This window comes from Taudactylus pleione, unplaced genomic scaffold, assembly GCF_031769625.1.
Source record: "Taudactylus pleione unplaced genomic scaffold, aTauple2 ptg000230l, whole genome shotgun sequence".
Taxonomy (NCBI): domain Eukaryota; kingdom Metazoa; phylum Chordata; class Amphibia; order Anura; family Myobatrachidae; genus Taudactylus; species Taudactylus pleione.
Window position 1 is genome coordinate 4569114 of NW_028284632.1, and position 26311 is coordinate 4595424.

Below are 26311 nucleotides of genomic sequence, written 5' to 3' on the forward strand. Positions count from 1 at the left end.
GTTTGGTTTTGGATGTGCATGTCAAAATCGAACATAAAATCACCTGTAAAATCGAACACAAAATCCCACAAATATTATACCTGCTGCATGCTGGTGATGTTAGCATGCTTCTTGTGTGTTATGTCTATGAAAGTGTGAAAAAAAAATCAGAAGCAAGCACAGATCAGTGAGATCCGTGCATGCTTCTGTGTTAAAAAAAACCTAGAAAAGTGTTCAAATAAAAAGAATTTAAAAATTATGTGGGTTCCCCTCTAAAAGCACAACATGCACTGGGCTTTTCTGAGCCGGTCCTGGTTGTGAAAATATGGGGGACCTCCTACATCTTTTGTCCCCTATATTTTCACAACCAGGACCAGCTCAGAAAATCCCAGTGCTGGTTGTGCTTTTAGGGGGGGACCCCACGTCATTTAAAAAAAAAAAAATAATTTTAACACTTTTCTAGGTTTTTTCACACAGAAGCATGCACGGATCTCACTGATCTGTGCATGCTTCTGTTAATGCTCATGCTAAAATCACTAGCATGAAGCAGGTCTATTATTTTGGGGATGTTGTATTCGATTTGGTGTTTGATTTCAAAATGAATATCAGTAAATCAGGGGATCCTATGATGGTCTATGTAAAAGTACCGATGTTTAGACGATATTCGATTTTGAAGGGGATTTTTTCTTTTTATATTCAATTTCACATTCAATTTTGACTTTAGCAATTGAATTCAAAAGCACCTAAAATCGACCAACAATAGAACTTGGATAAATATACCCATGATCTCTGCTCTCAGCAGTTAGCGCTCATGCTATTTTCCCCTTTACGTCTCAGACATGCCTGGAAAAAATTGAAGGTGGTTTGTAAATACTGATATGTTAGACTCTAGGTGGCTGCCATCTTTAAATACACTTCTTTATGTCCACATGGTTTTATCCGAAATATCCCCAGAGAAATACATTGATGGCGAGGAGGATGAGAGCATTGATGTCACACACTTTTCTCCAGAATGGCTCTTCTTCAATGCTAGTCAGCTTTAGATGTAATTGCTGTTCTTCCTCTCTGGACAACTTGGTCTCAGGCAGCATGGATATACCACAGAACCAGTGGTATACCTTCGCCCAGCAGGAATATGTGGGGACTAAAATCACAAGGTGGATTGATTATTAGAGTTCCTGAGACAGGCAACTGAACATACTAGATACAGTACATGCAGCTGAACACAAAGCAGGTATGCATCAGAGCCAGCACTACACGCTACCACTACCATGTTAAATTGTACCCACCCTAAAGCCAGGCACCTCAAGGACCAGCAGCCCCAAATTCACACAAAGGGTGAGATGTATCAACCCTCTGAGAGAGATAAAGTAGAGAAATTGTCTATAGCAACCAATCAGCTCCTTCCTATAATTTATCTAGCACAGTCTATAAAAAGACAGGTAGGTGCCGATTGGTTTCTGTAGGCTACTTCTCCACTTTAACTCTCTCAAAGGTTTGATACATCTCCTCCATTACCATCCACAAGAAAGTCCCCGGACACAGGGATCAATACTTCTAGCCCATACTTGCCGTCATTCTGGCTGCCCCCTCTGCCAGCACAGCGGGGGGCGTAGTGGGGCATAAGTGGGTGTGGCAGTCAGGAAGTAGGGGGCACCGGGCGGACGGGGTGAAGGACTGAGAGGCTTGAATGCTCTTTCGGGCACCTGGGAGCAGTACCTGAGATTCAGGAGCCTCCCAGCCGTTCTAGAAGAGTAGGCACTGTAATACCGATCGGTGCGTCCTTACGCCACAATTAGTCATGCGTATTTGCCGCAATTGGTCGCACCATAGAAAACTGAACCAGCCTTATGGCAGGTGCAATTTCTCTTTCTTACTATGGCCTCCTATACCTGCACCTGCGAATGCAGCCTTTTGCATGCCTGGCAGAACACATAATGTTTAGAACTTAAGGGCCTGATTCAGAATGTACGCTAATGCCACCACAGCTGCGAATTTTGTATGCATTGGCTGTGCGGAAATATGCAAAAATATGCAAATGTCGCAGCTGCTGGGATTTGTATTGAGCCGCCCACCAGCGGCTTCGCAAATTCAAATGACTACGTACAAAGACGCAGCTCGGCTGCAGATCAGACGATTATCGGACTGCTGAGTAACCCTATGGTCGTGCAGAATGGCCAACGGGACTGAGACGCTGGAGCTACTTATTCTGCGTATGCGATCGCAGTTGCAGGATGAGACACTCCCCGAAAATGGTCGCAATACGCCTAAATTTTTATCGCCAGCCCCTGTTGCTGTCCGCAAACTGTCTTTGCCTGTCAATCACTTTGCTATTAAATCCTCATTGCAAGCGTCGACGGTACTGGACCCCTGTTGCTGTCCGCAAACTGTCTTTGCCTGTCAATCACTTTGCTATTAAATCCTCATTGCAAGCGTCGACGGTACTGGAAATTGACGCATGCGCATTGCGACTCAGACGCATGCAAAGGCCACCGATAATCGCTCAACTGCGTAAACATAGGATTTGCGTCCATCTCTGCATCAGGCCCCGAGTTTGATAATTTACTGATCAATATTAATATTCTGATGGATCAATGTAATAACTTTATAAATGATTATTTAATCATGTATCATTCCTGTAAGAGGAGTGGGGGCTTGGTGACATTGTGCCCCGCCCACTTAACAATAGGGGGTGGGGCCACAATGATGCAATTCATGGGGTCACTCCCTGGCACCTCCCATCTGTTCTTCCCCTCAAGTATGCAGCATGTATGTATGTATATATTACATTCAAGATGTTGCTGACTAGGATATAGGTATAAAAATTATTTTTAGACAAAGTGTTGGTTCCATTTTTATGGGCACTATACCAATCATAGGCCCTCATTCAGAGCCGTTCGCTATTTGCGGTCGTTCGTTTAAAAACAAGGGGTGGCTATTCAAATGATCCGTACGCACATTGCAGTCTGTTCACACCTCTAAGTCTGAACGAACGAGCAAAACATACGCTCGTTTATTTGTTAAAAACGCCCCCTGGCCGCTCGCACCATACGTCATGTCCGCTATTTATTAGATTAATCGAGTACATCGACCAGCGTATGAACTGCTCGCTATTCTTGTGGTTGGTGTTTGCTACCACAAATTTGCGAGCAGTTCTGGCTATAAAATAACCCAGTGACGTGGTCATTGACGCTGCTGTTTTAAATATACACACCCATAAAACGCCCGTTTTGACCTTTAAGCACGCCTGCGTTCGGATCTCCACTCCCCATTTTCAAGCACCTTCCCCTGTTACCACCCACATACGCCTCATTCTGTCACTCAAAATAGCAGGCACTCGCTATATAGCGTACAAACGATTTTCGGCCGCACTGACTGGTTCGCGCATGCGTACTAAAAAGCGTACGCATGCGCAGATGTGCAAACATCGCTTGGAACGAGCGTACTGCCGCTAACGAGCGGCTCTGAATGAGGGCCATAGAGCTGGAATAGGACAGACAAAAAAATTGATCATCGATCATAGAGTTGTCAAACTATTGGTTAGAAACCATCGATGATTTAGCCATAGATTGTTTGATGCCACGTATGCACAGACTGCAATCAGCGTTAGCCATCAGGACTGCGCCACCGATGCACACCTTCGGTGGCCTAGTAACCATCGCCATCAGACCATCGATAGTTGCTAATCATCAATGGTTGATGGCCAACCATAAACTGGGCGTATAGATTAATCTGGATAACTCAGAAGTGGGGTAGGAAGAACTGTAATATTATTAATGCTCCACCAAAAGGTAGAAGAAACGGTAATAATTTACAAAATCTTCTGGGGATATTAATTAAAATGGTACATAGGGGGTCATTCAGACCCGCTCGTGAGCGTCAGTACGCTCACAAGCGGGTCGATGTTCCCCACTGCCCGGGGAGCGACGGGCTTTCCATCGCTCCGGGTCTCCTACCAAAGGGGGCGTGCTGTCGATGTTGATTGACAGCACGCCCCCTTTGGTGGGCGTGCCGGGGGCGTGCCTGCCAGACGGAGGCGTTCCCATGGGAACGCCTACCGTCTGAAGCCGGCCCCACTGACATCACTAGTGATGTCAGTGGGAGTGATGTTGGCTCTGATAGAGCCAAAATCACTCCAGGGCTTGCGGTAGGGAGAGCCCACCGCAGGGTCTCCGTCGCAAGTCCACAGCTATGCGAGCGGCCAGGAGGCTGCTCCATTTTCATGGAGGAGGGCTCTGATTCAGAGCGAGCGCTCTGGTCAGAGCGTTCAGCTCTGAATAAGGCCCATAGTGTTCTCTTTAAGTGAATGTGAAAAGGAGGACCATTTTGTTATTGCAGTCCATGTAACCTACTGTATCTGCTAGTTATATAAGTGTTAAGATGAATAGTCCTTACACTCACCCTTATCAGTCTGCACAGATGAACTATCTTGGATAATTTCAACTTGTGGCATTAAGCCTCCTGCTGTAGGTGTAAACATGAGGACAATTAAAAGTCATACTGGAAAAACTATATATTGATAGTTGTTCAGATACACAGTTCTGGAGAAATGCCCTAATGGAATGAGTAAGAATGTGGATTACCTGGTTCCTTCTCAACCGGTGGACTTGTTAAAGAGATTGAAGAAATATCAGACGAAGGTTCCACTTGACCTTTAAAGTAAATATTTGGATCGGGTCTTTTTCTTGTCCACCAAGTCATACGACCGAGCTAAAGAAGATGGAAACAAACAATCAGAATACAATTTGATTCCAGAACGACTCAACACAGGTTATCATACTCTTTTTGTGTGAATATCCCTGTTCAAATGGGTAAACATATGAGTCCCAGGTACTGAATTGGAGGCAAGTCCAAAAGTGGGAGCTTTTCATGATCATCAGCAGACTGTGCCCGCACACATTAAGCCGATATCGGCTGGTGCCTTTTATGACCTGTGCACGGCGAACCCAAACAGGGGGTGTGACCTACTTTTCATAGACCACGATCCCTATATGACTTTATTTGGGGGCATGTCCATATGGCACGTCTCCTGTTTTACCTCATGCTGGGGGCAAGCCCAGCACTCCGTCAGTACTGGGATGCCCCCAACCCTCTCCCTGCACTGAATGGACGCCACGCAGTTGCGCGCAGTATCAATTCAGCTTCACCGGCACCGCCGTGCTCTGCTTAGCGAAGCAGAGCTGCGGCGGTGCGTGTCCCCAAACTCCCGACCGGGAACATCGGGACAGTGCCCGAAAAGTGGGACTGTTCCGCTGAAACCAAGATGGTGGGGGGTACTGCACCCTCTATAAGGTGGCGCCACAAACTGGTCAAACGCCCAGAGAGCTGGCTCTGATTCATGTTTAAGGGCAGACTAGATGGGCCAAGTGGTTCTTCTTTGCCGTCAAATTCTATGTTTCTATATGACCGGTCATAGAGGACAGATGGTTTGCTCCATGATTGGTCGTATCGCTTTGTCCATGAAACGGGCATTTCTGTGCGGCAATTGGGTGACTACCGTGTTGTGGTCATGTATCCAGACATTTGTGTTAGTTTGAGGCATGCATATGGAGAAGGGCCTTTTTCAGACTGATTTTTTGCACCTAGCATGGAGTGGGTGTAAGTGCCAAACCTGATGACGGTTATAGCTGTGGCCAGGGAAACAGTGGACGGAGTGAAGTACACACTTGAAGACAGACAAATATCCTCATAGACAGATGGATACCGGCAAGATACTAAATCTGGCAGCGTCCGCATGTGCTGGCATTCTGCATCCGCTGAGATGAGCGGTATTTTAAGAGAAAAAAATAAATAAAAGTTATGATGGGGTTGGTGTAATAATGACAGTAAGCAGAACTTTGAAGGTTTAATTCTGCAAATGGTCACACAGAGCATTTTCCATAGGCTTACTTCCCAAGTAATCAGCCCCTATATGTGATTTAGGCAGACACGTATAATAGGGGCATTTTTGCATAATAAAATGTGTTGCAGCTCTGCATATTCTTTAGTTAGTACAATTCTGGGTCTTCCCATTCATGCAGGAAGATGCAGCAAGTACTTACCTCCTCATCAGGTATGGCTGGTGTGCACAGACTGATCACAAGGCAGATAACCGCTGTCAGGCCAAACAGAATTAATGCAAAATACAAATAATGGACGTCCTTGAGCACAGAAGGTCGCTCGTCCACCTCTCCACAGTTTGGGGCTGTATACACAAAATCCATAACCATTCGAATAATTCCCACTACCAGGCCAATGACTAAGCCCCAGAAGGCCCCCTGAGGGTAGAAATAGTACACGTCATCAATGATCAGACTGCAACACACCAATAGGTTATATCATAAGATTAATTTTAAACTTAGTAATTGTGCACACCCACATGTTCATGTCCCTCTGTACAACAATCCTTTACTTATTGTGTTTGCTGGGAAAAAATAAACAGTTGCTAAAGACAAAGGGGTATATTCATTAGTTATCAAGTCCTAGACCCGACAATTATAATTTCTTATTGCCGCTATATGCGGAAATAAGTGATTAATGATTGCCCAGTTATATTAAAATAAATACCGGCAGGGACCTGGGCTTCAGAAGGAGTCCTTCCCTGCGGTTTTGTACAAGTAAAGTGATCTCCTGGTAAGTCCTGCAGTCTGTAGCCCATAGGCTGCAGCGGAATCGGTATGACATACCGCCGGACCTAAGTCCGGTGGATGAAATACTGACGCCGGAAGTCCGGCAGATGAAGATGCCAATGGCACCTGGTAAGTATCTTGACCCTCCCCTCTCCTCCCCCCTATCCCTCCCTTAGGGGTGCCTAACCCTAACCTCCCCCCCTAGTGCCTAACCCTAACCTCCCCCCAGGGGTCCCTAAACTTAACCCCCCCTCCCTAAACCTAACCCTCCCGGGGGTCCCTTAACCTAACACCCCCCACCCGCAGCTAACAGGTCCCGACGCCCGGCTTACTGTACCTACGTTCGGTGTGCCGGGTGTCGGGATGGGGCAGATAGGCGTCGGTATTTAGATGCCTGTCATTAGTCCCATGCTGGGATTTCACAGTCGGGAAGCCAGCGGTTGGCATTTTGACTGCCGGCTGCCTGACTACATACTGGCTGCAGCAACTAATGCCATGTAGAGATGGCGTTTGCTACCAAGTACAGCCGTGGAGCCAGACAACTAAAGAGGGCGTGGAAATGTCCCCTCCAGAAAATAAATAGAGAACACAATGTGCAGTGCTGGGAAGCGGCACAGTGCCCCATCGCATTCCAGAGCTGGTAAATTCGCCAAAAAAGCATTACCCATAGAAAACTATGGTGGCTTCTTTTGCATGCGAAAACTGGGGACAGCAGCAGATATCTCCGACATCTGTTGCCCTCCACCCCTAGATACATTCAGGGGATACTGCAAATATGTGGATATCCACTGAAAACAGGCGTTTTCGGGGGATATCCGGAAAATTTACTAAATTAAACAAAATTTGTGGAATATCTTCCTAAAAGAGCAGTTTATTGGGGCAACCTCAAATATTAAGGATCCATCTCCAATATTTGCCACAGTCCCTCCATTTCCGACAGCAGAAGCAGCCCTCATAGGTTTTCATGGGGGCTACTAGGCTGTCAAGATTTACCAAGCTGCAGACGTTAGCCAATGTAGCCTATGAGCTACACTTTGCACGGGTTGGGTATGGGATCCCGGCGGTCAGAATGCTGACAGCAGCATCATGACAGTCAGAATCCCGAGGCACGCAGGTAAGTACCCTAACCCTCCCCCAAACCATAACCCACCTTTCCCACAGCCTAACCCTCCTCCCCCACAGCCTAACCCCAACTCTACCCACATCCTAACCTTAACCCTTCCCCTAGTGCCTAAACCTAACCCCTAACCCTAAGGGATATCAGCGGTCAGGATTTCGACTGCTGCCAGGATTCCGGCACCGGGATTCTGACCGCCGGCATCCCGACCACCGGGATACCGACTATATCCCCTTTGGACAAATTGCTGGAAGAGGGTTCTGTAGCAATGTGTGGCTCTTTCGGAGTCCCTGGCCCTGCACGTGTATATTAGTACAATCGGGCCAAACTTATTTTCTTATTGCTGCAAATAGCAGTGATCAGAAATTACAATTATCGGATCTAAGACATATCGGATCTAAGACCTTTTAATTGATAAATATGCCCCCAAGTAACAAAGAGAAAGAAAAGGAAAAAAAGATAAATAGAATGAGCATAAATCTGTTCTTGTGTGATACCCCAGAGGAATCTCATTTATGTGCTGCCCTATGCTGGGGAATGTTCTGGATCTGCAGTGAGGAGGGACTCTAGGACCCAGGAGCAGCCAACTGTGAGCAGCAGTACACAGCCTGGGATTGAAAGTGAAACCAGGGAAGTGAGAGAGGAGCGTGAGAGGAGCCATAGTGTGTGTTGGAGAGTGCTGTGACTGAGGGCACAGAGAGCAGGGATCAGCAGCTGATCGGGGTAACTGTGAGGAGACACCTTCCATGTAAGACAGCAGGACAAGAGAAGCTGATAGGACACAGATCTATTAAAGCTGGTGCAGCCCAAGGGAGAGGAGAGAGTGTGCATGCTGCAAAGACAAGTGCTGGCATCTGGACAGGTACCCCAAGCATTACAGCACATGGCAAGTAAAAAGCACCACAGTAAAGACTGAGATCAGTCAGCACATAGAAGTCTGTGATCTCAGGGCAGCCAGCTTACTGCTGTACAGTGAGAGAAGCCTGCAGCAGGATATACAGCAGTAGTGCATAACACAGAACTGTGCAGTGACCCCACAGGCAGAGACAGTGACACCATTTTGGATACCAGTAGTATATAAAGTTTGTGCACCAACGAAAGGCTGTACAGTGAATCTTAAGTACTCCCAGGGACATTGTGCTCTCTATTGTATTTATAGTTGAACTGTTAGAGATTCTGCCAACTACAACTGCAACTTGTTATATTTAGTTTAACTACCTCTAACACATAGAGGGAGCAGGTTGGCATTCATATGTTTAGGCTGAGGCTTTATTAGAAGGTATGCAGTATGTATAGAGTGAATCTAAGCTTATTAATGTGATATCCATCCTGTATGTGTACCTTTTGCATTACAACAATATTGCATGTTCTAATGTTCATTTAGAATTGTCCTAGTAGAAAAGTGATCCAGAGTAATAAACCCCCATTTCTTTATATTGGTCTGGTTTCTGGGGGGTCTCCTGTCTCTCTGCTATGATAGGAGGAGCCTGAAAGAGGAACTGCACTGATCCACGCCCAAGCAGGTTCCAGAACAAAAGCAGGTACGATCCACTCACTGACATCCCACCAAATTGGGGGTGTTACACTTGTACTGGCTTCTATCAGTGCTGCCAGTCATGGGTGTCAGAATGGGGGGCAAGGGGACGACTCACCCCCCCCCAAACATTTCAAATGAGTGGTGGCAGCAGACTGTCAGGTCTGTGCAGCTGTATAGTAATAGGTTGCACAGTCCCTGCACCGCATGGAGGAGGTGTAATGTGCGGTCTTTAAGTTAGAACACTGCACATCACACCTCCTCCTCCGTGCGGTGCAGGGACTGTGCAACCTATTACTATAAAGCTGCACAGCCCTGACAGTCCATGGCCGCTGCTTAGGTTAGACAGAGGGGTGGGGGGTGGAAGAGACAGGAGGGGGGGTGGAGGTGACACTGGAACGATTTTTTGTTGCCCCCCCAACATAAAATCGTTCCGACACCCCTGCTGCCAGTATGATAAATACAGTGCGGATTGCTGGTACTGTGGGCTCAACTCCTCTCCGCCCAGCATTATCCCACCTGTGCAGATTGCAGTCAGGATGACACAGGTGATCCAGGCAATGGAGTGATTTTACAATGAATGGAGGGAGATAGGTGGAGAAATATACACACGTGGGGTATATTTACTAAGGCTTCTAAAACAAACAAGTGGTGATGTTGCACATAGCAACCAATCAGTTTCTAGCTATAATTTCTCTTTTGCATTCTAGAAAATGATACACATAGGCCCTGATTCAGACCCGGTCGCTGCCGCAGGCAGCTCGCAGGGTCTGTGAGCGTGTTTTTTTTTTTCCTTTCTCTGGCCACTCGCAAAGCTTTGGGAGACCTCCCACAGCTTGTGCGAGCGGCCAGGAGGCCGTCGCGATAATCGGGACCATCGGCCTTGCAACGAGACCCTGTGGTAGGGTCTCGGCTACCGCAAGGCCGAGTAGACTTCCTGCTCTTATAGAGCAGGAAGTTCACTACTGACATCAGTAGTGATGTCAGTAGGGCCTCCCACAAACACCAGGCGTTCCTAAGGGAACACCTGCATTTGTGCAGCCACCCCCCTACCCGCCTACAAAACGGGGCGAGCTGTCACTCACCATCGACAGCCGCCCCGTCTTGTAGCGAGCCCCGTAGCGTCTGAGCTTCAGTCGCTGGATGGGGCTCACGCACGCCGGATGCGTCGCATGCGCAGTGGGGAAACATCGAGCCGCTTACGAGCACTGAGCTCTCAATCAGGCTCATAATCTGATTGGTTGCTATGGGTAACATCACCACTTGTCTGTTTTAGATGCTTTAGTCAATATACTCCACATGTGTATATTTCTCCACCTATCTTCCTCCACAGAGAGAACAGCAACTCGGGAACCAGGGCTCAGAAAATGTTCTTGCTTTTATTTAGAATGTGGAAAGTGCAAGAATAATATATAACATTGCGTTCCTTCCTTCAAATTTACAATGCAGAGAATATAAAGAGCATATCTTTCTGTACATTTTACAACTAAAACAACGGAATGTGATCCTGAACGTTATATATTATTCATGCACTTATTATTTCATCATAAATAAAAGGAAGCGTATTTCATGAACCTGTATTCCCAGTGGGATCCCAATGTCTGTGTCTGCATTAGGTTTGGTAGCTCCAGCTCTGTTCCAGCTTAGAAGCTTTGTACCACGGACGGAAGTGACCTCGGCTGCATAGACTCAGAGGCTGGGTGACGTCATTCTGTTTTGTTTCCACTGGAAGACAATGGAATCAGACTGCAAACCTGCCTAGGGTTCCGTATGGTCACTGGAGGGCAATACCGGTGCTGGGGCAGGATCACTGTGGAATTCCAGCCTTGTATACAGTAAAGCAGATTTGGAAAATAATCATAGCCAGATACATAGGATCCCAAGTCATATAAAGAGCAGAAACATTGTATAGGATATTAAATCATTAACTCCTACAGCTCCTAAAGTGAAACTAACATCATGAGCTTAGCTGAAAAGTTCCGATAGACACTTACTTGTTCATTGACGCGTTTGATAAAAATAGCCAGAATAAATATGGCGGTGACCGGAGGTGAGAGATAGCTGGTGACGGATTGCATGTAATCAAACAGGAGCCCACTGTTAGCTGATCTAATTATGGGGATCCACACGATGCTAACCACCACCAGTATGATAATGAAAACTCTGCAAGACAGAACATGGATCAGGCTGTTAGCAGATTTACATTCAGGGCTTTACGCTGCCCCGGACTCGCGCATCATGCCCAGCATACGCTCCGCTCCTTACTTCTGAGGGTAGAGAGAGGGGTCCAGCAATGCTGCGGTCTGTCCCTGAATGTGCTGTTTATTGTACACACGCACACAACTGACCCTGTAATAAACAAAATGTGCGCCTCTAAAGTTCCTTTTGCCTCACTGCACATCTTTGCCGTCTGCCTGCCCCTTATCTGTATTCTTGGTGCCTGATTCAGAGGTGCACGCTATTGCAGCTGCAACTGCGTGTTTTGCTGCAGCGAGACTGCGTCTTGATGGTAATGCTGCAGACTTTGTACAGAGACACCCACCTTCTGCGGCATATTACGATGCACCATCGGTCTGCACTGTCACAATTTAATAAATTACTATAGGACACATGTATTAAAAATTGCACTATGTCCCTGAAAATGAACGTTCCTTATTGCTGCATTTCGTGGTAAAAACTGTTTTTTGGAATGTATGAATTAGGGGTGTGCACCGGCCATTTTTTGTGTTTTGGTTTTGGATCTGGATCTTTCTTCGTGTTTTGGATCTGGATTGGTTTTGCCAAAACCACCCTTCCGTGTTTTGGGTTCTGGGTTTTGTGTTTTGGATCTGTTTTTTTTTTTTAAAAAAAGCATAAAAACAGCTAAAATCACAGAATTTGTGGGTTTTTCTGCTCCTATGCTATTATTAACCTCAATAACCTTACTTTCCACTCATTTCCAGTCTATTCTGAACACCTCACAATAGTGTTTTTATGTCCAAAAGGTTGCACCGAGGTAGCTGGATGACTATGCTAAGCGACACGAGTGGGCGGCACAAACACGTGGCCCATCTAGGAGTGACACTGCAGTGGCAGACACGATGGCAGTTTGAAAAACTAGGCCCCAAACAGTACATAATGCAAAGAAAAAAAAGAGGTGCAAGATGGAATTGTCCTTGGGCCCTCCCACCCACCCTTATGTTGTATAAACAGGACATGCACACTTTAACAAACCAATCATTTCAGCGCCAGGGTCTGCCACACGACTGTGGCTGAAATGATTGGTTCGTTTGGGCCCCCACAAAACAAGCTGGCAATTAATCTGTCCCTGCACAAACTGGCTCTACGGAGGCAAGATGTCGTCCTCATCCACCGATTCCTCACCCACTTCAGTGTTGTGTACATCCTCATCCTCACAGAGTATTAACTCGTCCCCGCTGGAATCCACCACCACAGGTCTCTCTGTACGTTCTGGAGGCTGGTCTCCCTGGAAGAGTTGATAATTCATTTTTATGAACATCATCTTCTCCACATTTTGTGGAAGCAACCTCCTACGCTTTTTGCTGATAAGGTTCCCGGCTGCACTAAACACTCTTTCGGAGTGACAGTATCATATGCAGTGACAGTAGACATGTCAGAAATTGTTGCCAGGCCCTTCAGTCCGGACCAGATGTCCAAACTTGGTCCTGCCTGCCCTGCATCACCGCCAGCGGGTTGCTTAGGATACCCAAGTTTTTTCCTGGCAGCCCCAGTTGCTGGAGAAAATGAAGAAGGAGCTGTTGACATGTCACGTTCCGCTTCAGCTGACAGTGTTTTCACCAGCAGGTCTTTGCACCTCTGCAGGCTTGTGTCAGCTGGAAAGAGAGACACCACATAGGCTTTAAACCTAGGATCGAGCACGGTGGCCAAAATGTAGTGGTCTGATTTCAACAGATTGACCACCCTGGAATCCTGGCAAAGCGAATGAAGGGCATCATCCACAAGTCCCACATGCCGAGCGGAATCGCTCCATCTTAGCTCCTCCTTCACTTTCTCCAGCTGCTTCTGCAAAAGCCTGATGAGGGGAATGACCTGACTCAAGCTGGCAGTGTCTGAACTGACTTCACGTGTGGCAAGTTCGAAGGGCTGGAGAACCTTGCATAACACAGAAATCATTCTCCACTGTGCTTGAGTCAGGTGCATACCCCCTCCTTTGCCTATGTCATAGATGGATGTATAGGCTTGAATGGCCTTTTGCTACTCCTCCATCCTCTGAAGCATATAGAGGGTTGAGTTCCACCGCATCACAACCTCTTACTTCAGGTGATGGCGGGGCAAGAGTGTTTGCTGGCGCTCCAGTCTTCGGCACGCAGTCGCTGAATGGCGAAAGTGGCCAGAAATTTTTCGGGCCACCCAAATCGTCTCCTGCACGCCCCTGTCGCTTTTCAGAAAATTCTGCACCACCAAATTTATTGTGTGAGCATAACATGGGATGTGCTGGAATTTACCAAGATGTAATGCCCGCACAATATTGGTGGCGTTGTCAGATATCACAAATCCCCAGGAGAGTCTAAGTGGGGTAAGCCACTGGGCGATGATTTCCCTCAGTTTCTCTAAGAGGTTGTTGGCGGTGTGCCTCTTACTGAAACCGGTGATACACAGCGTAGCCTGCCTTGGAACGAGCTGGTGTTTCTGAGATGCTGCTACTGGTGATACTGCTGTTGTTGCTGCGTAAGGTGATACATCTACCCAGTGGGCTGTCACAGTCCTATAGTCCTTAGTCTGCCCTGTTCCACTTGTCCACATGTCCATGGTTAAGTGGACATTGGGTACAACCGCATTTTTCAGGACACTTTTTCTGACGTTTCTGTACAGTCTCGGTATCGCCTGCCTAGTGAAGTGGAATCTAGACGGGATTTGGAACCGGGGACACACTACCTCCATCAATTGTCTAAATCCCACTGCACTAATGGCGGATACCGGATGCACGTCTAACACCAACATAGCAGTTAAGGCCTCAGTTATACGTTTTGCTTCAGGATGACTGCTATCGTACTTCATCCTCCTCGCTAAGGACTGTTGGAGGGTCAATTGTTTAGTAAAAGTAGTGGTGTTCCTACTTCCTCTCTGGGATGATGAACGACTCCCAGCAGTAGCAACAGCAGCAGCCGCAGCAGGAGGCGTAGCAATGCAGGATCCTCCGGAGGAATCCCGGATAGGAGAGTCAGTCATGCCAGTGACATGGCCTGCAGGACTACTTCCGATCCTGACTAAAAAGGAAATTGACGAGGAGGGAGTTGACGGTGTGGTTTGCAGGCGCTTGGATACAACAGGACAATGGGATTTAGGTGTCCCTGGACTGCTTACGGTCTTAGCCACAGTTTCTGAACTTGACAGTAACATTTTATCAATGCGCTGCAGGTGCCGTATAAGGGAGGATGTTCCTAGGTGGTTAACGTCCCTACCCCTACTTATTTCACCTTTACATATGGCAAGACAGTTGTTGTCCGGATTTGGATAGAAATATTTTCAGACCAAAGAGGTAGAATGTTTGGTCTTTTGCCCAGGCATGACCGTGATGGGCTTTTTCATCCCACGGACAACAACTGTCTCCCCCGGAGCCTGATTTAAACAAACCACATCACCATCAGAATCCTGCTCGCCAACTTCCTTCTCAGTGCCAGCTACACCAGTATCCTCATCCTGTTGTACTTCAACAGTGACATCTTCAATTTGCATATCAGCAAGTGGACTGTGGGTGCTCCTTTCAGCACTTGCAGGGGAAGTGCAAATGGTGGAAAGAGCCACCTCTTCCCATCCAGTGCTGGGAAGGTCAGGCATCGCAACCACCACCACACTTGGACTCTCCTTGGGGATTTGTGATATCTTCTTAGAATGCACAGTTCTTCACTGTGCTTTTGCCAGCTTAACTCGTTTGATTTTTTTAGCGGGAGGAGGGCTTCCATCGTCATGTGAAGCTGAACCACTAGTCATGAACATAGGGGAGGACCTTAGCCGTTCCTTGCCACTCCATGTCGTAAATGGCATATTGGCAAGTTTACGTTTCTCTTCAGATAATTTAAATGTTTTTTTCAAGGTCATTTTCCTGAACTTTGTCATTTGGGATTGTATGTGCCCTCTACTATGACATTAGGCATCGGCCTTGGCAGACGACATTGATGGCATGTTATCGTCTATGTCATGACTAGTGGCAGCAGCTTCAGCACTAGGAGGAAGTGGTTCTTGATCTTTCCCTATTTTATTTTTATCGGAGAAAGTTTGGTCCTCCATTTATGTTATATTGATATATACGTGCGGCTAAGGCGCACACAAACACAGAAAATATTTTTTTATTTTTGCTGGAGAGTAGTGCACTTTGTGGGTTACACCACCCTTTAAGAAATGAGCCAGCCGGCTCTTTACTTATGGGACACAGGCGCACGCTTGGCACTACTTTGTTGATGCACGTGCAGCTACTGCGCACACAATTCACAAACACAGAAAAAATATTTTATTTTTTTTTGCACTTGGGGGGGAGCACCCCTGATGGACAGAGCACCCCCTGGACAACACTACAGCACCCCTTTAGGACTGGGACACTGCACAGGACTTTGGAGTGGACACAGCCCCTATGGACAACTGGCTGCACAACACAGTCCAGCCAGCCCCTATGGACTTTGAAGTAGTGGACACAGCCCCTATGGACAACAGCAGCACAGCACAACACTACACTGCACTACACTACACTACACTACACAGCCCAGCCAGCCCTAACTCCCACCCTCCCTCTTCACTGTCCACAGCCGAGTGAGAAAATGGCGCTGACGCGGGTACCTTATATAGGATCCAAAACCCGCGAGACTCGGAAGGCGGGATGATGACGTTTTGCCTCGATTTCAGATCCGAGTCAGGCGGGAAAAGTCGAGCCTGACTCGGATTGGCCTCGGATCGGGGGGGTTCGGATTTTAGAAATCCGAACCCGCTCACCCCTAGTATGAATAATCATCTTATAAGAGCCCGTTTCCCAGCGATGAGTAAGAGAAGTAAAGTAATCGCTTACATAATCACCTGACTTTCGAGTTTAGACCCAGCTGTTTCTATTAGCAGAGTATCAAGACGACAGCAGGCTGGGTATGACCTGATAGCAGAGTAGACGGTCACTATAATGTGCATACGGATTGTGCTGGGAGCAGTAGTCCTCCGGACAATAATTATGCCAGGTATAATGTCTTTGGCCAAGATGCATGTGGTGTTAAGAACGCAGTTGTTGGTGCTGGTGGCGGATTGTCCACACGTGGTACAGCTTATACAGATCTTTATTGGATCAGGTAGAACAACAAGTGGCAAATGATACAGGGATATCACAGATGGAGCGTAGGTACTATGGATTATATATATATATATACAGTATATATCCACAACATGTTCTATTAGATTGCTGCAACAGCCCTCTCTGAGTGTTGCTTACTGTGTGCCTTGGACACATTACAGCTAGTGTGACCTATATATACACATATTGTTTCCCATATTTTTCTAACTTTTCACCAAATATTTTTGTTTGTTAAAAACTGTGCTTTTGATACTTACCCTCCCCCCTTCTCCCCCTAACCCTCCCCATTAGTGCCTAAACCTAACCCTCCCCCCCTTCGTGCCTAGACCTAACCCTCCACCCTTCGTACCTAAACCTAACCCTCCCCCTATTTATGTACTCATTCTTGTCTCCAGCTCCATTATGCCCCCTGTTCACCTCTCCCCATGTCTGTACATGTTCTGCTCTCCCCTCCCACCTGTGCCCCCTGTACCCCTCTCCCCATGCCTGTACATGTTCTGCTCTCCCGTGTACTCTGCCCTCCCACTTCTGTGCCCCCTGTTCCCCTCTCCCCATGTCTGTACCCCTTCTGCTCTCCCGTGTATTCTGCCCTCCCATCTCTGTGCCCCCTGTTCCCCTCTCCCCATGTTTGTACCCCTTCTGCTTTCCTGTATATTCTGCCCTCCCACCTCTGTGCCCCCTGTTCCCCTCTCCCCATGTCTGTACCCCTTCTGCTCTGCCATGTACTCTGCCCTCCCATCTCTGTGCCCCCTGTTCCCCTCTCCCCATGTTTGTACCCCTTCTGCTCTCCTGTATATTCTGCCCTCCCACCTCTGTGCCCCCTGTTCCCCTCTCCCCATGTCTGTACCCCTTCTGCTCTCTCGTGTATTCTGCCCCCCACCTCTGTGACCCCTGTTCCCCTCTCCCCATGTCTTTACCCCTTCTGCTCTTCTGTGTACTAAGTGCCCCCTATTCTCCTCATGTCTGTACCCCTTCTGCTCTTCTGTGTACTAAGTAGGGATGTGCGCCGGACCATTTTTGCCGGATTTGGATTTGGTTCTAATTCGTCGTCCGGCTTTGGATTTGGATTTGCCAAACTGCGGTGACTGGCTTTGGATTTGGATTTGGATTTTTTTACAAAAATTGACAAAAAAAGCTAAAATCACATAAATTGGTCTTTTTTTTTCTTCCTAGAGTATTATTAACCTCAATAACATTAATTTCCAGTCAATTTAGACCATATCACAGCTCATAATATTGTTTTCAACATTATTGGCCAAAGGTTGCAGTAAGCTGACTGGTTCCTAAGCGACAGAGCAGCGGCACAACGACACAGACACCACAGTATAAAGTACATCTATGACACATTGCCACACAGCAGTGGCAGAAATGAAAAGTAGTGCACCCACCCAGTGGGGTACGGCCAGCAGAGTCACAGTACTTGTTTACATAGTGGGCTACGGCCCAAGGAGTCACAGTGCACAATCTTATTCACATTACACCGCACGTAGGGCCTGATTCATATTACACCATAAAGTAGTGTCTCTTATTTATGTTACGACACACAGTAGTGCCCCTTTTACACAATGCCCACAGTAGTGACCCTTTTACACAATGCCCACAGTAGTGACCCTTTTACACAATGCCCACAGTAGTGGTGTTCTTTACACAATGCCCCCAGCAGTGGTGCCCCCTATGCAGTCCCCTTAGTAGTAGGGTCCCCTATGCAGTGCCCCCAGTAGAATGCCCCCAGTAGTATGCCCCCCATTAGCAGGCCCCCCCAGTAGTATGCCACCCAGTAGTATGCCCCCCTTTAGCAGGCCCCCCCCAGTAGTATGCCCCCCCATTAGCAGCCCCCCCAGTAGTATGGCCCCCCCCCCGTAGTAGGCTGCCCCCAGTAGCAGGCCCCCCTCAGTCGTAGGCTGCCCCAGTAGTAGCCCCCCTGTAGTATGGCCTCCCCTGTAGTATGGCCCCCCCAGTAGTAGTAAGCCCCCCCCAGTAGTAGTAAGCCCCCCCCAGTAGTATGCCCCCCCCAGTAGTATGGCCCCTCAGTAGTATGGCCCCCCCGTAGCAGACCCCCCCAGTAGCAGACCCCCCCAGTAGCAGACCCCCCCCCCAGTAGTATAGCCCCCCCCCAGTAGTATAGCCCCCCCAGTAGCAGACCCCCCCAGTAGTATAGCCCCCCCCAGTAGCAGACCCCGGACCTTTGACAAGTAAAAAAAAAACAACAAAACTTACCTGATTCCCCGCTCCCGCGCCGTCCGCTCTGCTGTCACACGCTGCGGAGGGAGCCGGAAGACGGAGCTCATGTGTGCAGCAGCCAATGAGAGTCTGTGTGACTCTCATTGGCTGCTGTGACAAACACACAGCTGCCGCTGGCGGCTGTGTGTTTGTGTCTGTGTAGGGCAGAGCGCTATCACAGCGCTCTGCCCTACACAATAGGAGCCCTGATGTCGGATTCTCTAGTGAGAATCCCACATCAGGCGGCCGCCGTTCGGCCCCGAACGGGGATCCGAGTCAGGCGGTGAACACCCGAATAGGGTTCGGGTGGACTCGGATCCCCAATGTTCGGAGCGGTTCGGATTCCACCGAATCCGAACCGCTCATCTCAAGTACTAAGTGCCCCCTATTCTCCTCATGTCTGTACCCCTTCTGCTGTTCTGTGCTTTTTTATGTGCTACACGCAGTGAGGCATAAATTGTCATAGGACCCAGACACTATGGAGTAGGACCCCATTTTTTTTTTTTAAAGTGAGGGGTCCCTGGGACCCACACTTTTTCCATTTAGCGCGATTACTGGGTGTAAGGGGCATTACTGTGTGTAACTTGAATGAGGGGCACTACTCTGCAGTGTAATCTGACAAAGGGGCACTATGGTATGGAAGAATTTGAATTGGGGGTACTATTGTGTGCTCACGCCCCTTCTCAGCGAACACACAACTGGTTTTTTTTACGCGCGCCTACGGTGCGCATACTACCATATTCTTTTGTGTCGGGAGAAAGCAAAGCTCTTTATGTCTACAGGGCATCAAAATGTGTAGTAACAGCTCTGCTTTGGTGGCACAGACGTGTCCTCCTCTGCTCAGCTCCCCTGCCCTAAAAAATTCCTACAGTGAACACCATCTAATCCTCTACAACTGCTAGGCTAGGCCTTGGTCAATTGGGAAAATGCCTTTCCTTTACTTTGTGCATGACATATACCAATGTAGCGCCAGCTTTACCTAACAGAACTAACCAAATACCAAATGTTTAAATATGGCACATGTTAAATCCCCTGCAGGATGTGCTCTTTTGTGTGTATTTTAATTCAGAGAATGATGTACACTTTTATGTTCTAATATTAATTATATGTGTAAGCGCATAGACTAAGATTCTCATGGAATGCCAGGGAGTAAAGACACGCAGAAACGGCGATCATGTGCAGTAGCGTTTGTCAGAAGTCAGACCTGCCTACTGAGCTCCAGCAGGTCCTAGTGAGCACTGGCTCAGTTCCATCTGTCAGATGCTGGAGAAAAGCAGCGCAGGGGTGCCGCCATAAAGAGTGCAGGGCTCTGTTGGTAACACAACGGCACTTGCTTCTGGCTAGCAGTATGCCTGGAACGTTACCCTGCAGCCAGGATCACTGCTGCGTCAACGCCGGAACATCATTTAGATGCTCCTGGCAGGCACCCTGCAGTCTGTCCTCAGGACGCTCCAAGTCAGCACAGCACTTACCGGTGCTGCTGGCCCCGACCCTTCCATGCGACATAATGATGTTATGTGCCCGGCCCATGTCACATTTAGGACCTGTTATGGTCCTGCCTGAGCGCATTCTTTCAGTTTCCAAATGTTTTAAGTTCAGAATTAGGGCCATATTCAATTAGTTTGGCACCCGCAAAATTTTTTAGCCTGCTGGATTTTTCGCCTACATTGCGTATTTTAGCTGCAGAAACTTATCGCGCGCATACCCGCGATCCACCTTATTCATTTCCAAAAGATGCGAAAACGCAATCCGGCGAATGCAAGCCAGGCGAAACGTGCTGACAGAATTGGGAAAATCAGCCTGACTCCCCATAAAAGATGCATTAACATTGGGGATCAGTGTACATGCCCCGTATAGCCTTAATAAAGCTATGTGGGGTACTTAAGGTGTGTCAATTTCTTCTAATTAGCATCTTTGCACAAGTGGTGAAGAATAGCATTAAGCAGTTTTTTATGGTGAAAATAAGTAGTCCTGTCAAATTTGGGATACTTGAAAATGGGTGCAAGCATGGTTTAAAGTAGCTAAAGTAAACTTTCAAAATGTTTAAAAAAACCGCACCTGAAGCAAGCACCTGCAATCCGAAAAACACCTCACCCATACTTGCAGACCCCACTAAAGTCTATTTCGCTAGTTTTTAAATTTGTACCACCACTTTGCACTTTATTGCCCCCATTTTTAAAGGGTTTTTTGGGCATTCCTAATTTTTTTTTCTTTTTTGCTGATTCCGACTTTTCACAACTTTTCTCAAGGTCTATACTGTCCTGCTTTGGATGTGTGCTGGTATGGCATCATTACAAATATAGGGGTCCATTTATTATGCTTTGGATGGAGATAAAGTGGACAGAGATAAAGTACCAATCAACCAGCTCCTAGCTGTAATTTTTCAAACGCAGCCTGTGACATGGCAGTTAGGAGCTGATTGGTTGGTACTTTATCTCCGTCCGCTTTATCTCTCTTCAAGGCCTAGTAAATAGACCCCATCATTTATTACACTTGAACTAGGCAAAAAATAAAGATACTACACCTGCCCACAATCATTAGCTCTTTATTCTTGGCGTTCTTGCGGATACGTAACCACACATCAAGAGTGAAGATGGTGCTGGCGCTGTTGAAGATTGATGTGAGGGAACTCATTAGAGCTGCCATTATTACTGCGATCATTAACCCCTTTAAACCTAGAACAAAAAAAAAATGTTTCCAGTACAAGTCACCTGTGAATAAATGCATGGAACGTCGGGAACTGATGCTGAGTCGGATGCAGCGATGTCCAGGTTATCGCCTTTTGTGCAGAGGCATCCACCAGTATAAGCTCCCCCCTGGTGTACAGCCATGCATCTGAATGAGCAAGGACTGAGACGCCCACGTTTGCCATCTATAGATGCTAAAATCCTACTATGGGCGTTCTTCGACATAGCTATCGGTCGCACCATGGAACCTCGCACCAGTCCCATCCTAGGCGCAGAATCTCCATTGGAGTATGGCCCCCAATGTAGACGATGACACATCCGTGTTCACAACCACTTGTGCAACACACTCGCGACATTCCCATAACACGCTCATAAGATTGACCATTTGTGTGAATATCGGCATCCGACTTAATATCAGGCCCTTTATGCACGGACATAGACTAGTAACATTATTACAGTATAAATTATCTCATAAATATTAAGGTGCACCGATCACACATCTGTCTTATTTGCGTATAAAAGTCACTTTTTCCTGCATACAAAAAATATTCATATATTATACTTACAGTAGGTATGTGTGCGCTCTCTCTGTAATATATATATATCACACACACACACACACGGTGTGGCACTCAGGTCACAGAAAGACGTGGATCTCCAAACAAAATTAACATCCAACATTTTGGTGTTTATCTACCGTCTTCAGGGAACAAAAGAAATGTTGGATGTTAATCCTGTTTGGATATTTATGTCTGTCTGTGACCTGAGTGCCACACCTCCTGTGTATTGCCGGATTTGCAGATCCTGTGGGGCCTATTCATCATCACTTAATTTTTACAAAAACAGGTGAACATGAACAAAGCAAGTAATGATAAATCTTGGGCGGGGGGGAGGGGTAAATCGGCACCCAATGTACCTATACCTAACAAGCGAGCGGACAGAGTTGCCTGTGAAGGGTGGGAGACAGGGGAGGGGAGGTGTCTGCATTTTGTGCTGGTCTCGCATATGCACCTTTATGCCAATGCCGCTACAATCCCCTGGTGTACATCCCTGGGCCGAATATGCAAAGGCTGAGACTCCCACTCACCGCGTCTTTAGATGCTACATTATCGTGAAGGATGGGAGACAGGGGAGCAGATATGCACTAATGGCAGGGATAGTGCTAGGAGGAGGAGACAGCTAGATACTGTAAGTGGTCCCTGCCCGTTAGGGCGTACAGTCTATGAGGCAGGGGAACTCTGATAGGCAGTAGGTGGGTGGTCAGTATAGAGTTATAAGGATGACTGATAGGCTTTCATAAACAAGTGAGTCTTAAGGGATTTCAATGTGGTACTGTACAGTAATCGCAGCCATAGTCTATACAGTAGTGGCGAATGGCCCTCTGCATTTATGTAGATGAGCAGTAGATTGTAGCTCGGAACACAAGTCTCACACATATCTCCCACCTGCTGTAACAGTCATAACTGAATTGTAAAAGATACTTAGTTGAACAAAAGTTATTTGAATCACAAAATACAGAGTCCTATCCTAGTAGGACTCTAACTATCATGATCCAGTTTTCACCCCAAACAGAGATAATAAATTGACATCTCACCGACAGGCATGAGTCTAATTACCAGCTTGGGATATGCAGTGTTTGAGCAGCTCACATCAATTTTACAGTATTTATAGCATTCATCAGGGTGGACACAGCCGATTTCATCTGTGGAGAAAGTGATACAAATATATACATTAAACTCAAAAGTGCAAATACCCTGCCCAAGCTAGAATGCAAATAGCTTTTTGCACTAACTATTATACATCATTGTAGGACACTGACGGGGACAGACAAGATTACATACACACGGGCTAATGCAGAGCTGTTGGCAAATTGGGCATAAATCATTGTAAAAAAAAGGGTACTGAAAAAAAAAGGATATTTCCGCACATATGCAGATCCTAACGTATGTCAGGATAGATACGCCACCGCAACGGCAGCATATGTGGCCAAGTCATAATAATCAGAGTGCACTTGCACCCAGGGCCGGTGCAATGTTTCTTGGCACCCTAGGCATATCTTCAGCCTTGCGCCCCCCCCTTGGATAGCTACACAAGCCATTATACAGTGCCCCCCAAAGTGGTCCCCTCTATGCAGTGTCCCCAGTAGTGGTCCCCCCTATGCAGTGCCCCTTATATATTGCCCCAAGTAGATCCCCCCTATGCAGGGCCCCCAGTAGTAGTCCCCCCCCAGCAGTGCCTCTTATATATTTCCCCCAGTAGTAAGCCCCCCCAGCAGTGCCCCCAGTAGTAGTCCCCCCTATGCAGTGCCCCAAGTAGTAGTCCCCCCTATGCAGTGCCCTTTATATATTGCCCCCAGTAGTAGTCCCCACTATGCAGTGCCCCTTATATATTGCCCCTAGTAGTAGTTCCCCTTATATATTGCCCCCAGTAGTAGTCCCCCCCCAGCAGGGATCCCAGTAGTAGTCTAACCTATGCAGTGCCCCGTATATATTTCCCCCTGTAGTAATCTCCCCGATGCAGTGCACCCAGTAGTACCAGATAAAAGACACACAAAAAACTCCACACTTACCTGAATCCCCGCTCTTGCATCCGCTCCTCCATCCTCCCGGGCCGGCCCGCTCTGAGTGAGCTCCAGCCCGGCTCCGGCAGTGGGCGCAGCAGCCAATGACAGGCTATCTGACTCTCATCGGCTGCTAAAACAAACATACAGCCACCGGCTGTGTGTTTGTTTCCGTGTAGTGCGAACGCTGGTCACATGAGTCGCATTTACACCATAGCTGACTCAGTATAGTATGCTGCCACTGCGCCACAGGGCGTAACAAAGAAGGAATGCAGACCGGTGCAGAGGAGATGCGGATGAGGGCCTCCCTCCTCACATCTCTCCCTGGCTCTTCCTCTATGCTAGTGCCTCCGACTTTCTTGGGACTTGCTCATGCCGCCGGGGATCTGATGTCACAATCTCGTAACCGTACCTGGTGCAAAAACTCTGGGAGGAGAGGTGGAGCCACCCTCCACACGCTGCAGCTCTAGTGTGGGCCCAGGTAAGTAAATTGTGATATAAATAATGGTGGTGTATTCGAGAGCTGACATGGGGCAAATTACTTCATGGGTCATGTCTCTCCCTGTCACCCACTGCCTCTCCCCGTCACCCACTGCCTCTCCCCGTCACCCACTGCCTTTCCATCACCCACTGCCTTTCCATCACCCACTGCCTCTCCCTGTTACCTACTTCCTCCCCATCGCGCACTGCTTCTCCCAGTCACCCACTGCTTCTCCCAGTCACCCACTGCTTCTCCCAGTCACCCACTGCTTCTCCCAGTCACCCACTGCCTCCCAGTCACCCACTGCCTCCCAGTCACCCACTGCCTCCCCGTCACCCACTGCCTCCCCGTCACCCACTGCCTCCCAGTCACCCACTGCCTCCCCGTCACCCACTGCCTCCCCGTCACCCACTGCCTCTCCCTGTTACCTACTTCCTCCCCATCGCGCACTGCTTCTCCCTGTCATCCACTGCCTCTCCCCGTCACCCGCTGCCTCTCCCCGTCACCCGCTGCCTCTCCCCGTCACCCTCTGCCTCTCCCCGTCACCCTCTGCCTCTCCCCGTCACCTTCTGCCTCTCCCCGTCACCCGCTGCCTCTCCCCGTCACCCGCTGCCTCTCCCCGTCACCCGCTGCCTCTCTCTGTTACCTACTTCTTCCCCATCGCGCACTGCTTCTCCCTGTCACCTTCTGCCTCTCCGTCACCCACTTCCTCTCCCTGTCACCTTCTGCCTCTCCGTCACCCACTTCCTCTCCCTGTCACTCACTGCCTCCCCGTCACCCACCACCTTTCCATTACTCACTGCCTCTCCCTGTTACCCACTTCCTCCCCATCTCGTACTGCCTCTCCCTGTCACCTTCTGCCTTTCCCTGTCACCCACTGCCTTGTGGCATACTATGAACTTGTGCCCACCACTCACAAGTTCTGCCACTTCTTTCTGAACATGGCCTACAGTACGTACTATAATGGTGCATACACGCGGTCAGATTTTGTGTCAGATCTGAACGATAACGATTTTAAAAATCGTTCAGATCTGAAAGAAAATCTGACATGTGGGCCTGCAACGTTCCCGCATGTCAGATAACGATATCTGATATGGTCTGTGTTTGCAGTCAGATTGACGATTTCATTAATTTTAATACTGTCTGAAATCGCTCAATCATTCAAATCATTGGTAAAAATCGTTCAATCGTTCATCTGCCAGATCTGACCGTGTGTATGCACCATATGTTCAGATATACACAATCCCATTTCACGCATTTGCGCACATGTGTGAAATTACGGATGTTGTACCAAGCAAATTGGTGCAGTACTTACTCTGTATCAGCCCCAAAAACGTTGACAAATACAGGCTTTTGTGACATGTGTCACATATTATATTCCACAGTATAATTCGTCGCGGAAAAACCACAGGAGCCTCACCTGGATAAAGCGCCCTGCTGATCATTCCCGGCAATACTACGAAGAATGTGGGCAATATTTTCAGGTAACCCCCAACAATGGAGCCCCCTTTGGCGTGGGAGAGGTTCTTAGCTGACAGAGATCTCTGGACAATCACCTGGAACATATTCATCAAGTGTTCATATAACAATGCTGCAAATTGAAGCAGTGGATGTGAGAGATCTATCTATCTATATATATATATTACACACACACTACTGTGCAAAAGTTTTAGGCAGGTGTGAAAAAAATGCTGCAAAATAAAAAATAGAAGTGTCAATAAAAAATTAACTATCAATTAACAAGATAAAAGTGAATGAACAGAAGAGAAATCTAAATCAAATCAATATTTGGTGTGACCACCCTTGGTCTTCAAAGCAGCATCAATTTTTCTAGGTA

The 26311-nt window shown here is 47.7% G+C and overlaps 1 protein-coding gene across 3 annotated transcripts in view; it reads right to left on the bottom strand.

The window, feature by feature from the left end:
• Nucleotides 1-388: 388 nt before the first annotated feature.
• Nucleotides 389-26311, bottom strand: part of SLC5A9 (solute carrier family 5 member 9) — a 65333-nt gene continuing 39410 nt past the window's right edge. For all 3 annotated transcript variants that reach the window (XM_088479302.1, XM_088479303.1, XM_088479304.1), the window contains 8 exons: nucleotides 25895-26030; nucleotides 23028-23135; nucleotides 21271-21421; nucleotides 11233-11401; nucleotides 6021-6236; nucleotides 4563-4689; nucleotides 4381-4443; nucleotides 389-1123 (listed from right to left, as the gene is read on the bottom strand). In XM_088479302.1, the coding sequence (XP_088335428.1) occupies nucleotides 915-1123; nucleotides 4381-4443; nucleotides 4563-4689; nucleotides 6021-6236; nucleotides 11233-11401; nucleotides 21271-21421; nucleotides 23028-23135; nucleotides 25895-26030 (1179 nt within the window). In that variant the 3' untranslated portion in view covers nucleotides 389-914. The remainder of the gene's footprint in view (nucleotides 1124-4380; nucleotides 4444-4562; nucleotides 4690-6020; nucleotides 6237-11232; nucleotides 11402-21270; nucleotides 21422-23027; nucleotides 23136-25894; nucleotides 26031-26311) is intronic.